The following is a 16832-nucleotide window of genomic DNA, read 5'->3' as shown; positions in this document are numbered from 1 at the left end:
TACTTTAATGTAATTTTAAACATTGCATTACAGAGTATCTACTTGTTTTGAACCTACCATAAGCAATTTCCTCTCCGCACATAAAAACATAGGAAAAATTGTATTCAATCAAATGTCTGCCGAGACGATAGCGGTACTTAATACAGCAAATCGTTATTCTGGTAAGAATGAGAATATTAACAAATAAATATCAATAAATATATGTTAAATGTTAATAACAATAATCAGTGGTACTGACTTGACCCTCTTATAGTGTAGTGCTAGAGAGACTCGGGTAGATGGAAGTGTCAAATAATATTGCTCAAAAAGACAGAAAGTTATTTTTAAAGTATTTAATCTTTTATCTAATCTATTAATTTTTCATTGAGAATAGAAATAATTTAAAGTATAAAAAAAATACATATTTTTTGACAAAGCTTTATCATTCTACTGCAAAAGGATTAAAAATAATGTCTGCATTATTTTTCAGCTTTAGAAGAAGCTGTATCAGAACTTTTTGGTATATTAGCTACAAGTCCTGCATGGTTAAAGTACATCCATGTTATGGATGAATCTACTGATAGTGATCAAGATTCAATTGTAACCTTAATGATTACTGCATTAAGTACATTACCACGTCTTGCTTATTACATTTCTGCAGATATGTGGAGAATTAATGCTATTGAAACAAATATAACAAATCCAGTGGATTTAATATCATCTTGGTGGAAATATAGGTATTAACTTATTAGAATATTAATATAAATAGGGATAACATATATTTCAATGTTGTTCTAAGATACAATTTCTTAATATTTTCTTCAAGGCAAGAATATGAAGGAATTATTTCTAATGGAACTGAGGTACCGACTTTTTTAAGTGACGAGTATATTACTAGCAACAAACCATATCTTTCGTAAGTAGTAAAAATAAGAGTGTAATAATCTGCATTTCTGTCAATTGGATTAGTATAATTATAGATTTTTTTTTTTTTGTAGAAAAATAACTGGCATTATTCTCGCATTTCAATTTTACGAACACTTGATGGAAACCACAGAAATAAGATATGATTCAATTCTAGAAAAACGAATAAAAGCTGATTTCATGTATGTATTATTTATTACTGTCACAATACTCTTATTCCACTTGCTACATAAATTAAAAAAATACTCATTTTGTTTCCAGAAAAATGATTCAGCAAAGAGGTGACCCTAATTGGATGAGATCAGTTGATAAATTTTTAGATCTGGTTGAAATTTCATCCGATTCACTTATATCATTTTTTTCTCCATTGGAAGATTTTATCGACGAGTTGGAAGGAAATTACAACTATGATACAGTTGCTAATGGAGAAACAGAATTAGAAGAATTAGAAAAAAAAATTCTTAGTGAAGTGAATAAGCCAATAACAACAACAGTTGCTCCTATCACTACCAACTTCATTATTGCAAAAGAAAGTACAGACAGACAGAAATCGGCGATAAATATCACACTTGTGAATAAACAAAAAGGTGAAGGGGGTGATGTACGTACTATAGTTAGTACCAATAAAAGTTTAGAATCTGAATCATCGATTCACGTACCAGTTAAAAAATTAGACAGCCCTAGTGTATTAAATTTACAAGCGTCAACTACAGTACCCTTTGATGAATCATTAGATATTAATTTAAATACTGAACAAGAAAAGAAACCTAGAATTGATACAAGTAAAGCTGTATGGGCGGTGGGTGCAGTACTTTTAGCAATAATAATTATTTGTGCAGTTGCTATTTTTGGACGCCAAAGATGTCGCAAAACGCCAAAAAATAGACGATATGTTTAATAATATGATAGAAATTCACTAATTTATAATGTTCAATATTGTACATTCTTGCCTGCTCACTGTAATGAAAATGGAGGCTGTTTTCAAAAAATCAATTTTTGTAAATACTGGTCTCAATATACTAGGAGCATAGAACTCTGTACACATGAACGCATTGACAATTAGATTTAATGTTTGAAAATGAGAGAAGTATAAGTATTAATATACAAATATTATATTATTTATATTTTCCAAAATATATTACTTCATTTAAATTGTGATGAGAATATATATTTTCATATGAATACGGTATATATTACGCAATTAAATTTTTTATTTTTTTTAAATGTTATTTAAAATACATTTCGTTTACTATGTTTATTTTTTGAATAAGAGCAGTATGTACACTCTGCATATATTATATTATACTAGCTCGGGTTCAGGCCTTTCTTGAGAGTCAACTCTTGAGACTAGGCCCCACAGATTGAATAGTTCGATGCTCTCGGTTCCAAATCGCGTTAATCTAACAGGGCCCTAATTCAGTAGAACAACCGACTTTCTAATATTGAGAGAACTGCCTGACTTGTTGGGCTCCCGAGGGAAAAAAAGTTCGTCATCTCTACTGTATATGTTATGGCACAAATATAGATTGTAAACTTAGAAAAGTGCCATATACAGAATTATCATGTACGTATATGTCACTATGACAGATACTTTCTAAAAATATACTAGACATAATCAATCTGTATCACATACATAGAACAATACCATAGTTTTCATATTTCTAAAATTATCTTTAAGGGGTGGTAAGGAAGTCTACATAAATGGAACAAAGAATATTCTGTGAAAAAATGTTCGATCTATTTTTGTCGTGCAGTAATAAGGAATGTTAATTGTCAGTGAAATTTTGAAGCAAATAATAGTTCGTGTATATCAGTGAAACGGTTTCTGTAGACTTTTCAGAAATCACCGTTGAAATAAGTAGTTGACCAAGAATGACATACGTGTATGTGCGCGCGCGTATGCTCTGAGGGTCCTTAACACGTTGGATACGAGGTCGATATTTACCTACATGTATCGAATAGAAGACTGAAACCTCGGAAAACTAATGACTTAGTTGTAAATATCTCACAATTGGAAGGGGATTTCAAGGAGTTGGAGCCTTCAGTCGACGCGGCGTGGGTCAATATCCTGTAATGTCAACTGTTACAATCGTGGTACCTTTAAGAGGTACAATTACAATCAGTGCCATTACTTAAGGCGATAGCACATAATCAGACAAAACATTTTCAAAAATTTTGCTTGCTCTAAACTCCCGCATCCAAAAATAAATAAGGGTACATCATCGGAATGATCTAAACAAATGGATGAATGTGAGATTCTTTTTCGTTAGATATTTATTCAATAAAGGATCGACATTTCTTATCTTATATTATTTAAAATTAAAAAATTGCAGAATAATTAAACATTGTCTATCATTATATTATTTGGTAGGACCTTGGCAGCTTGCACCTTGCAGATCTATAAAATTATTCTTCCTATTAACGTCAAATTGAAACACATTCTTTACGAAGTATCTCAAATTTTGCTCCCAATATTCTTAATAATATTGAAAAATACAAAAATGGCGGCATTGTAAAGAAGAGTTATTTTTCCAACAAATTAAGATACCAAAACATCATGTACTGAATTGTGAGGTACTGTATAAGAAATAATTCTTTCCAATTTGAAGTGTATTCGATGAGTGATTCAGAGATCTGCTAAGTACCAAGTCAAAAATTGGGGTTTTGAGAATAACTTTATTCTAAATATAATATACAATCTTCTTTAGCGTTGTAACTTCATCAATTACCAATATATTTTAGGCACATGAAACTCAACAAGATAGTACAGAACATTTTTCCGATTTTTTGAACAACAAGATGGTTTATATTCCCTTAGTTTTTTCATATACAGTGAACAGGTCAAGTATTTGACTAGACTCTTGTACAAATTAACTATGCTCATTTCTATAGATATCGTGGATATTAGAAGTTTTATAACAATTAAATCCTCAGAAGTGTTGTCTGTTATACTCTAGCAGTGCTTACGACTAGCTTCAAAATTACAGACTTCTATGAAATTAGTTTAATATACAGGATGTCTGTTTTCACTAAATACAATGAAATATCCTTGAAGGAAGTAATGTTATAAAGAGAATATTTTTGCAAAAGTTGTCTGATTGTAAAGGAGCGCGGGGGGGGGGGGGGGGGGGGGGGGCACCGTAAATATTTTTTTCAGATATAATATAATAGGAAGGGAGTTTGAAGGTTAAGTTAATTTTTTAAAATGCAATACTTTTTTTTTATTAAGAATATAGCAGTATTTGTTAACACAAATTGGAAGGTCTGGTATACTAAACTATTTCGTTTCATAGGGGGCCGTAACCGGATCATTGCATGTCTCTCACTTCAGTCTGTTAAACTTACGTGAACTTGTAATTCAAAAGAAACAAATTGAACTTTTAGAGAAATACTCCTTAATTAGCAAATAATTGATGATTTAGTTTTAGTGGTTTCAAGCTGAGGAATATGCGATGATCCGTCTCCTGATTTTTTACGATTTTACAATCTCTCATGTAACACAATGATCTAGTGCGCCAGGTTTTTGAACTTCTATTGTAATTTAGCTCATACTGTTATGTTATTAAAAAAATTAACTTAACTTCTGAATCATTTCCATTACTTTACATACAAAACAAATTGTGCCACATAACGTTCCCCTTCATGCATAACATCACATCCTTAAAAGGTATTTCGCCGTATGTAGTTAACATAAATACCGTGTGTAGACGTGTTAAGTTTGATACATTATTACCCTTAAACGAATACAGTTCGGATATTTTGCGGCTTCACTGTCATCCCTTAAAATATTGAATGGTATCTATGTCATTTACACTCTATATAATAATTTTTAATATAATTTGATGCTTATAATATTGAAATAATATGTATTTGTATATACAAATCATGTTCGTGCGTACATAATAATACATACAGTAACTAAAGAATAAAGTAATAACACTGCAAAAATACCTGTAGAAATGCACAACTACAGTAGTTGAGAGTATTATGTAATCAACAAAAATATGCGATATATTTTTTTACTATTATATTTCTATGTACAACTTACATATTGTATATATATTTTTTCGGTATAATAGACTATACTGAAAATTTTTATGAGACTATTCATTTTGTATCTCATAACATTGGGTAATAAAGTGCATAATATACTTAATTGTATATGGGTTCCTATACTAAATAAAAAATAGAAATACTCAGCTAAATAATATCTATTGGAAAAGTAATCTAGTTATAGGATAAGTAATTTAAAATTTTTAATTAATGAATAAAGTGTTTTACACTATAAGAGTAAGTTAATTATTCAGGAAACTCTGGTCAATATTCAAGTAACAAATAAAATGCATTTCATCTAATTAATATAAACAAATACTGTCTGAAGGTTTTAGAAATTTATATGACTTATACGTGTAAAGGTAAACCTGAATATTCAAATAAATAGTTTATGATACTTGTCAAATTAAATAAAATTTGTACATAGTATGTATTAATTATTTTAAATGCACATAAGAAAAAAGTAATTTAAGAAGTATATTATTATATAATATCATAAATTCGAATGCGCTTACAACAAAATAGGAACGATTTAAGTACTTTGATAAGAAATTAAATTGTTTCTATTAAAATTGTGTTGTTAAATATGATACCACCAACCCTACAATTTTAAAAATACTGTTTATTTTATTTGCCCATATAAAAAATAAATAAGAAGCATTTTTCTCGAATCTCGGATTTGTTGAGGTCATCCTTACTACTCGCAGTATCTCAATTGTAAGTAATTATTTAATACAAAATTTTTTATAAACGCCAACATCACAAATTAACCTACTGAAGCAAATTACAAAAAATAACAAAACTACTAACTATTTATTGTTAGATTATTGAAGAAATTAACGAAGTTTAATAATTTTGTAAGGATAATTAAACATATTTTTGGAGGACACTTAGGGCTATTAAATAATTAAAGACATTATGTGTATACTACATATAATATATAATTAACATTATAAATTATAAATAACAAATATATATATATATATATATATTGAGTACATATTTTCAATATTTAGTTATATTCTTTTACATACAATAAATAATATACAGGGTGGGGCATTTAAGTAGGAAGATATGAATATTCTCGTTATTTATAGTGCTACGAAAGAATTCTTGAGGACAAAGCTGCAGTGTTTGAAGGGTCACATGTAATGGTAGCACTATTATTTTTCCAAGATCATTTTTTCACGAGAATTTAAGATCATCGGTATTTTTTTAAATGGCAATTTATCATTTTTTTCGATACCTTTCTAAGGCATAAATACACAAATCCAACAACCTCATAAACCATTAAACCATACTATTCTGATCATTCAATTTCGAGAAATTTTACATTCACAAAAAATTGCTTATCTTAACAAAGCTACAAGCAAACGAGAGGATATGAGGGAAAGAATTACTGGTGGATATGCTTAAGTAACATCATAGGAGTTAAAAAAATATACAGAAATCGTTATATAATAAGAAGACTTAATTATTGCATTACTGCGAATGGTCATTACTTCGAACACACATGTAACTTCGGATCATGTAAGTAAAATGGAAATTTCTTGAGACTAAATGATTAGAATAGAATGGTTTATGAGGTTGCTGGATTTGTCTTTTTATGCTCTACAAGAAAACAAATTATAAGATGCCATTTAAAAAAATATAGATGACCTTAAATTCTCGTGAAAAAATGACTTTGGACAAATAATAGCGCTATCGTTATACGTGCTTCTTCAAACAGTGGAACATTATTCTGAAGAGTTTTTTCATGGAATTATAAATAACGGAGATGTTCAGATGTTGTTGTTTAAATGCCCCACCTTGTATATTTATCATTAATGATAATTATATTACTACAACCTGTTGCAATTATAAAATTCTATTAAATAATATTTTTATTAGATTATCGGATTTTATACTTTATGTAAATAGTTTTATTTCATTAAATATGAAGTATATACTATTCAAGGATCTTGTTTTTGAAAATAGAACATCGAATTCTACAGCTGCCACCTATAGATTTTAAACAGAAAGTAGAGGTCATGTAAAGAAGTAACAGGCTTTCTCACGAATATCAACGCACAAATCAATAGAACAAGAAGTTCGTTCGTAATTATGCTACGATTCTGTATTGCACTTTAAAAATCATGTTTGAATACCATTTACAGCCAACTCTTATCAAATAATTACTGACTTGCATATCATATTTCAAGAATAATGTGATTTACTCTTAAGTGAATGGAAAAGAAAAGTGGAAAAGAAAATCACAGATCGGTTTTTCGATCATCAACAACTGGAGAGGGAATACAGACATGCGCAGCATACCCTTAAGACATTCTTAAGGGATGACTAGTCTGTTAATACTCGGTTTTTTCGGTTAAAAAACAGTTGTAATGTTAATCACAAATACTATATGTGCGTGAATACAACTTAAATGCGAGACACGATATTACCCCCTTTCGTAATAAACGACTCACTAGATGATTCGAAGAGCATGCGCATTTGAAGCCAAACAGGGGTTGTTGCAGTCAGGGAGGGGCACTGTTCAGCAGAATGAGTCAGAATATGCATTCTTGAAAGTACATCTTTGTGACGATTTCGAAGTAACATGTCTGTATCACTATTTGAAAACCTCACAGTGATATTTTTACAATGTCCTAATTCGTGTCAGTGTTGAGTGTTACGTGGATCGACTGTCATCTGTCCCTTTACCATGAATGTAAGTACTTTGGTCGTGTCTAAATATCAACTGATATTCTAGCACTTAACACATAAGTTACCGTCCTGTAGTTTTCCATTATATCGAACAAGAGTAAACATTTAGAAATTATCATTATTTAGAATAAATAGAGATGTTGTATTTATAATTGTCTTTCTTTTTAACCTATCCGAAAGTATAGTTGAACCTAAATACGTCATTGACCTCTGTAATGTATAAAATCGATACGAAGGTTACGTTTAATCGAGAAACTTCGCGTTTTGTATCATATCCTATATATCTATGATATTGAAATTTTCGCAGTTAATAAATTCTTTTTTATCAAAATGTCTCTGTAAAAATTAGTTCGCTAAAATTATCACAACGTTTTAATCCTTTCGCTACAGTAGAAATCAACTGTGACATAACCATAGGTAATATTGGCACAAAAACTACGACAAATCACATATTTCAAATTAGAATTTTGTCATTTTATCCGACAATGTAATACTGAAAGTATTTTTGTAATAGAACTGCTCACATTCGTCAATCAAAAATGTGCAATCGCTTTACTCGCACTATTTTCTTAATCCCAATAGTTTCTTTTTAGCTATTAATTCAAATATGTTTTTTATTTCTAACTTTGAAATCAGTTATCGTTTCTTTTAATCTGAATTATTGATAATAAGAGAATATTTACTACTTTACAAAAAAGGGTGAAATGTTATCAAAATTGGTGATTGATACCTATTTAAGGATAATTTCATGTGAATCAAAATGTGATGAGCGTATTTAAATGTAAATTTATGTGTTATTAAATACAGAGATAGTCGAATGTAATTAGGTAGGTGTTTTGATCATCGTAGTTCTTCTGTATTTTGTATTTAATAGTGTGACATTTATTAATAAAAAAGAAAAAATTCGTGTAAGATTTCATAGGTGACAGAAGAGACAATGAACTGTATTAATTCATATTGTTGCATTTGAAAATAGTTTAATATTCTATTACGAATATTTTTTTCAGTACTATAAAAAAGTGTTTATTTTCAGAAAGTATTGGAATATTTTTTAAATGTAGTCATCATGTATAGCTTTGTTAAAAATATATTAACTAAAATAGTAAAAAATTATACTTTGAAATGTCTGTCGTAATGAAATAAATTTTAACGTGCGAAATAATAACTACAATTATAATAGAGAAAATTGTATTCAAATAAAGGTATACATTGTTTCCAACAATGTGGAACATTACATGTATATTATTTTGGATTACTGAAAATACTAATCCAGAATATCTACATAATAGTAAACTCAAACACTACAAAGGATTAATTGAAATAAGCGAAGAAAGTTTTAAATTATTTCTTCTTAAACCTTTAAGTGATTGTCATTTACTGAAAATATAACACACACGTGTTAGATTAATAATTTAAGAAATACAAAATAAAATGTAACGTATCTTCGATATACGTCGAAATATTACAGGGATAATTCAGATTTTCAACTTATCTTGATTTTATCGTAACAATGCCTTGAAATGAATATTTTCCGACATTGTCTTAATACAGTACAGAACAAAAAAGTTGTACATACCTATTATATCTTCAGAAAGTTTAACATTTAAGAATATCAAGTTCTGAAATGAAAAACCTCTTTCGCGTTTTACGGGTGACTGAATGCACACAGATGATCACCGAATTGCCGGGTTTAAGGCGCTTGTCACACCATCTGTTAGAGCCCATTCGCTCTTCGTTGCGACGAGCTTCGAATTTGACGGACGTGTGTTTCTTTTATTGCCCATAATTATGAAAAGTTTCTTATGCCAATAGAGAGTAAATATTTGTAAAAGATGGGTGATATAGTAGCAGTGATTTATAAAGTGTTCAAAATAAATAAAAACGACGTCAATTAAGAAAATATTGGGTGCACCCTATAGATAGTACACCTTTATAATTAATATGCATTTTATACACTTTTAATCAATTGGAAGCTAGCGAAACAAAATTGTATAACTATATTCACATGTGCCAAATATTATTATGCTATGTTTAATATTTAGTGTAAAATTGTTATGAGTCATTACAGATGTTTTTAATAGCAAAAGGAGTTAGATTCGTTAAAAACGAACGTTAACTCAATATCCCTGTGACCAAAATTATTTTATTCGTTTTAAAGGAATCAAATATGCATTTAGAAGTGAGGTCACATAATTATCTAATGCAGTTTTACACGAAAAATGCACACGAAGATAAAAAAAATTAGAAAATAAATAGATTTATATGTACCGGTGATTATGAAAGTAGTGTAAGTCAACAATTTTTTCCACAGTTTATGTTTGTGTTTTTTGTGATTTTTCCCATTTCTATGATTCTATGTGATTCAATTATTTTTTCTAAATTTTGGATTTATACCATTTTCATAATTACCGGTACATATTCTGATTTATTTTGGCAACATGTTTTTCTATTGAGATTCTCAATGTTAAAGTAACATATGTATGCACCTAATGCGAAAAACCTGTTTGTTAAAAACTAATTTTTAAATTATATATAAAGTAGTTAAATTAAATAATTTTAATGTGATTCTTCTATTTTTAATCTAATTTTAATGTGTTTTTCTTCTGCTGATTTTGTTATGTCTGATTCTTCAACTTCTATTAATTCATTTATATATCAATCAGACATATTTTAGCTATATATGTATATTTCGCTCGAAAGTATGAGTAATTTGCTCCTATTTTGTGTTCCAAAATGTAAACACAATTTAGTGAATCAAGTGTTAGTAGAAATCGATCCGTCGTTTCGATTGCAATTTTCTCGATTAAGTTTTTGTACAAAATCCATTAAAAATCCATTAAAAATCCATTAAAAATCCATTAAAAATCGGAACTCACCTGGAAGTATAATAAAATCATTCACGAAATGTTAGACCTGTTAATATGGATGACTGAAGGCGAAAATACGTGTGAGACGAGGCGAGGCTTACTGACCAATTAGACCTGCGTTCCTTCTGTAACATTTCTTTTCAGCTTTGCACAGAGCTTCCACCGATATAAGTGTAACGAAAAAATGAGACATCTCATGTGGCAGCATCTCTATGCCATTAAAGTTATTACGCTTCGAAAATATGAGTAAGTAATGCGCGCTTCTTGTGAACAGCTATCGATTTCTGTTATTTATGTATGTACAGACACTAAAGTTGAATCAATGACATGAAGAACAGTATGTACATAGAAATCCAAAATTAGCTATTTTTAAATAATCCCACAATCATATGTACCAAATGTGCATAGAACTACATGTTAGGGTAAAATATTTCAAAATGTAGTTTTCGGACTTGTAGGTAGTGTAGTTCAACTCACCGATTCAAATAATTAAGAATAATTAAGAAGATAAAATAGTAATATCTATATTTGATTTGGTATAGTTATGATTATAATGAAAATCAAAAGTTTAAATACTATACGTGCGCCATTTGTTGCGACTTTTGGTAATACAAGTTGCATCAGGTACAATAATTATTACATTACTTATTATATGCTATACGGGTATTATACGGATCACTTTGTATAAATTACCTTATTTCTTTACTGCATGTTACATGCTATGTCTTAATAAATATTACAAGAATATTACTTTTCGTATAGCAAGAAATTCTGCGCTTGTCGAGAAACGTAGTTCAGCCAATAAAGGTCGTATTTGTATTAAGAAAAGCGGATTACGGATTAATAGAAGGTTGGTCATTCAATAGTTGCACCCATGTTGAAAATATATTACTTATCTAGTTAAGTATAGAATTGTGTATTTGAATATTTTCAGACTTTCAACACTTACAAATGCCTAAAGCTGCGTGTGTAATTCTTTAAGTTTTCATTTTGGGGGATTTCACTTGTGAGGAGACTGGAAAATAAAATTAGAGAATAATTTAAAAAAAGTAAAATAATGTCATCAGAATTTGAATACTACCTTTCGACTGCAAGCTATCTGCTCGGATTTTGGTAACATGAATTGCAAATTAAACGTGTTGAATGGACAGTGCGCACAAACAGAAGTACTTAGGATATGCTTGTCTGCACTGTGAAATAAGCAAAGTAGGAGATATCGGTAAATTCTAGTAGGAGATAAGGCGTTTGTCCTACGTCCCACGATCTGGCATCATTGCTGTAAATTAGTGTAAATGATTGCTCGCATGTATTTTAATGTTATTCTACGACGGACGTTGCAACATAGTTCATGCACAATCTGTTCGTATAGATTTACTTCTAAGCATGTTTCCCACTTGTTAGCGATTATTAAATTATGACTTTATCTGTGTACATACATATTGCCTATCTGCTGTAATAATGACATAACTCAAACACCATGATTTTTAGAGAAATGAGAGAATATAGCCATTTAATGCAATAACCGTTTTTTCTGTATTACTAACTTAAAAATAGCAAATTTCTTACATACTTGTGTCATTCTTGCAGCAAAAGTGAGGATCGAAGAAGTAAAACAGCGTGAAATACAACAATGCAAAAGGAAGAGAACGTTCTCGTTTCTCTTGTGAAATAGACGAACGCACTTTTTTTATGCGTTTTATATAAAGTTCTTTTAAGGATACATATGTATAAGCAATCTCCATATAATACAGTATTCTAATAATACAATGAAACAGCAAAGAAAACTTAAACAATGTGTTCGAAGAAGTATGGAAAAAGAAAAAATTAACATTATTTATTATTAATATGGACATAAATACATTTAGCCAGTTATTGCTATGCGATAATAAACATTATATTTCATACTTTTTAAATCAAACTAGTATAGGTTTGTTAGTTTTTGTAATCTAATCCTATATTTTGTATGTAGATATGTAGATACATATAGTGTGTCATGAGTTCGTTATGCAGTAACTCCTAAAAGTACTAACTTTCAATATACTTATTAACAATAAATTCAATTTTTTAATTCTATTTTATATTTTATTTCTATTTTTTTAAAATGTTACTTCTGCGTTCGTAATAACGGACAACATTTTGAAATGGAATTATAATGTGAACCTGAATCTATCAGGAAATCAGTCAATTGTTATTTTGTAGTTTTGTTATATCTTTTCAATAAACTATTTACAAACTTATATTTATATAACATATTTTTCTTAATTTTGCTTATATAATTTGCTGATATTTCAGCTTTTGTTGACTTTTCGGATAAAATATTAATTGGTTTCTTCATAAATTTACAAGAGGATACTACACATCGAAATACGGATATATTGTAATTTTGAGTTTTTTCATTATAAAAGAATTCATTGCAAGTATGGTTTATTCACGTTTCATGTGAAATTGTGTATGATGTCTTCATCTGTGTTATGATATGTATTGTTAATTATTTATTATATGGAAAACAAATAATATAGCTAAAAATGATCACCAGAGTCTGATTTCCATTGTAAACTGTGAATCAATTAGAACAAAACTTTCGTAAAATAATATACCTTTAATAACGTTAATTGTAAGACCATTTTGACTTGCAGCTATTCGATGGAAAATCGAACTCACGATCTTGCGGCTAACTGTTCTTTACATTCAGTGAAAATGCTTCATTAAGCACGACATCGATTTTAATAATTTTTTAGTAGATTTTTCTATTAATAAATAATAAATGGCAATGTAAAAAATTGTAGCGATTATTTGTAATGTGTATTATATTAATAGATTCAGATGTAATTTACACTTTCAGATGGTAGACTATAAAAATATTGTAAGAGCAGATTACAAAATATTAGAAGAAGATTGTTCGTTGGCAATGGAAAATACCAACTTCTCCATGTTTTATTCAATTATTGATAAATGTACATACTACCAATCGCCTATTTGTGTTTTTTTAATAAAATAACATCAAACACGACCTAATTCAGATCACTTGAAATGAAAATATATGATATTTAATCGTTTAATGTCACCTAAATGGAAAAAATATTAGGAATATATTACAACTATTATGTTAAAGATTTAATGAGAAATTTAAAAAATGCAATATGTAATAATTATAGTTGTACAGTTTGCTATGCTCGAGTTTTTATAGAGCGTTTTAAGTCGATATCCAATCAAGTACACTGAGTTTTCAAAAAAACATTTCTATACTTATGAATTTATATATGACTATAAAATTCTACATTATTCCGATTGATATAACGTTAGTTATATTATAGTCCAAATCAATGAGTTCTGTACCGAGTACCGAGCATTACACTGTGTTCAGTTTAAAAGATTTACTGCTAAGAAGAACAAAATATCTGTGTCTGTTCTAGGTAAAGTATTTTTTCTCCATAAACATAAGGAAAGCTACAAAAAGATAGGGAACACATGAAATTTAAAGTTTCCGACAGATCAATATAAGTATAGCTAAAGAGAATGAATGAACGAATAGTACAGAGATCAAGTCATAAACAGGTCGACCGAAAGTACTTGCAGTTAGAGAGCAACGGAGCGCTATCAGAGAAGCTTTAAAACACCCGTTTGTAAGTGCTAGAACTTTGATGTGAATGGTATCGCGTCAAGCTTAGGAAAGAACGGTCATCCACAAACCGTTAGAAATGTTTTGTCTTTTCCACAAATATATTGCAGAACTCAAAGGAAAAATCTTGCATAAATAATGAGGATAGGACAAACCGGCTGGGCTTCGCAAAAATATATTCAAGCAAATTAATAGCATTTAAGAAAAATATTATTAGTTGAATGCAACGAGCGAATGTCGAAGATAGAGTATTATGGTATATCATGGAGTTTGAAGTAGATATAATTTTGTTGATGGTTAGGCGTAATTACATTTTGTTGATTATTAGTAGCGTAATTTACACAATAATTACTATAAGATGTAAGATAACGAGCCCAAAATACATCACGAAAGAAGCAGAAGAGTTGTTATACGATATCCTAAAACAGGCTTCGGAATTAACTGCTCTTTTCGGCCGATTTTCGAAGGAGACGCCTCCTTTCTCCCTCGCACGTCACTTCTCTCCGCGGCGGCCCTAGTGCTCGAAAGGGCTCAGGCGCGTGCCACAAAAATCGTGCGTGGCGCATTTGGGCGACGATACTTATATCAATAAATTTCCACATCACCCATGAGGTATTATTGTTGATGCATTTTTGTTTTGTCAGTGGTATCCCCTGACACGCGATTCTTGTGGCACGCGCCTGAGCCCTTTCGAGCACTAGGGCCGCCGCGGAGAGAAGTGACGTGCGAGGGAGAAAGGAGGCGTCGCCTTCGAAAATCGGCCGAAAAGAGCAGTTAATTCCGAAGCCTGTCCTAAAACAACAATTGGTTGACGTTTTCTGAAGAGCCGAATGTCATCTTCATTGAGAATTTGTGGCATTTATTAGTAGAAATGATCCTAAATGGATGCTTCTAGAAGAATGGTCAAAAATATCAAAAGAAAGTACTTAACAATTAATAGAATCTTTACGAAGAACATTGGCTGCTATTATTGAAGCTAATTAAATAATTGTAAACTCATTGTTATATTAATAAATGTGCAAATACTTTTTTAATCCACAAACTTTTATATTCTTTATATTATTCTTTCATAACACAATATTAAAGATAGTTCTTGTACATATTGTTTTTGCATAAGAAACTACAAATAGAAATAGGCTTTGTTAATGTATCACTTGTTTGTATATTGTGTGTGTATAATGAAACGAGTGTCTTCTATTATAACGTGCAGAGACATCCAACTAGATATTACTATATTTTTCACTACATAAAAAGGAAAGTCCAGCACAAAGCTGTTACGACTATGTAGCTCATGACTTATGACTTTGTCCATGAACGAATATCGACTTTAGAAAAGATTAATTGAATGCTTATACTTGTAACTGCACTATGAAGCTCTGAAAATAGTGTGAAATAAATGGCAATAAATATATAGATAAGCATCAGAGAGAAAATAAAGAAACCTATAGCGTTACTGGTAATTAAAATGTGTTCAAATTAAACTAGACTGTATTTCGTTAAAAAAACATTGTATTATAGTATGTACTATGTATGTGAACTTGTTACTTGTTAGCGATACATATAGAATTTATACCTTAATTTGTACCTAACGTTTTCGCTGAACCCTGTGTAAACATCTGTAATATACTTATTAATATGTTTCAGGCTTTAGCAGCAGGTATTGTCTGTAACAACGGAGAACGCGTTGGTAAGTTACATACACACATTTTTGGTTTAGATATACTACACAGTACCAATATTCGAAGTATTCAAACCGCTTAGAAGTTTGGAAAAGTTTATATTTGTCTGATATAACTATTATATTTTAAGATTATCTTATAAAATAATTCAAATAACAAATTTTTAACAAATTAGCCAGTCCTTAATTTTGATTCAAATGTTTTTCATTAATATGAAATTGTGAAATCGTTGGAATACTTCTGAGTAATGGTGTATGTATAGTAAGTTGAAAAATATGTCTCTATTATCACAAATCTAGTGTAATAGATTATAGCCAATCTAGTAAAATAGTGTAATCGACGCGTCGTGTCGTCATAAATACTTGCACTATAATTTGCCTCAAATCATACATTTTTCAATCCATATTTATATATACTATTATACGTTGAACAACTCTACTAAACAAATAATGTCTTATCGTTATTAACATAAAGTTCAGCAATAGTGAATGTAAAAAATGAAACTCGTTTACCTTGAGTAATTCTCGGAAATTGTTGAAATGAAGTTGATTCACATTTCAAATAATTCTTATTTTCATATATATTTTTATAGACTAGAATTATTTTGTAGTAAAAGCTATGTATCAGAGGTGCGTAGAATGTTAAGAAAAAACTCGTCCATATAAAGAAGGTGCAAATAAACGAAGTTTTACTGTATTAATCTTCAAAAAGGAAAAAAGTTGATTAATTTTTTGCAAATATCTCGAAAACTAAGGTTGAGCGGTGGTTATACGCATGCATAGGGAAAAGGTGTTCACAATGCTGATTTCTACAATGTATTTTAATTTCATAAAAATCGGTGAGACTTACCCTTTTATGCACAATTACTTTAATTATTATTATTTAATTTAGTATTTTGTCAGGCAGTGTTGTTTAATTACATTTCGCAATCGATTGGTCATGTTGTTAGCAATTTTCTTTAAATAATTTAGCATAATACGCTTACATCACTCCATTAATAATCGTAGA

At 29.6% G+C, this 16832-nt stretch overlaps 2 protein-coding genes across 3 annotated transcripts in view; both read left to right on the top strand.

Annotated features, from left to right (window-relative positions):
• Positions 1-4006, top strand: part of LOC143186537 (angiotensin-converting enzyme) — a 349658-nt gene extending 345652 nt beyond the window's left edge. Inside the window, exons 10-14 of the mRNA XM_076390227.1 lie at positions 34-161; positions 470-716; positions 806-895; positions 978-1085; positions 1165-4006. Coding sequence (XP_076246342.1) covers positions 34-161; positions 470-716; positions 806-895; positions 978-1085; positions 1165-1801 — 1210 coding nt within the window. The 3' untranslated portion in view covers positions 1802-4006. The remainder of the gene's footprint in view (positions 1-33; positions 162-469; positions 717-805; positions 896-977; positions 1086-1164) is intronic.
• Positions 1-16832, top strand: part of LOC143186535 (uncharacterized) — a 101836-nt gene that overhangs the window by 53257 nt on the left and 31747 nt on the right. Inside the window, exons 1-2 of one of the 2 annotated variants that reach the window (XM_076390222.1) lie at positions 7488-7663; positions 15790-15832. In XM_076390222.1, the coding sequence (XP_076246337.1) occupies positions 7658-7663; positions 15790-15832 (49 nt within the window). In that variant the 5' untranslated portion in view covers positions 7488-7657. Of the gene's footprint in view, positions 1-7487; positions 7664-15789; positions 15833-16832 lie in introns of those variants that run through there. The other variant, XM_076390224.1, reaches the window with a different exon arrangement.

This window comes from Calliopsis andreniformis, unplaced genomic scaffold (genome assembly GCF_051401765.1).
Source record: "Calliopsis andreniformis isolate RMS-2024a unplaced genomic scaffold, iyCalAndr_principal scaffold0001, whole genome shotgun sequence".
NCBI lineage: Eukaryota > Metazoa > Arthropoda > Insecta > Hymenoptera > Andrenidae > Calliopsis > Calliopsis andreniformis.
Note: the sequence above shows the minus strand (reverse complement) of the source record. Positions and strands in the feature narration are given on the sequence as shown.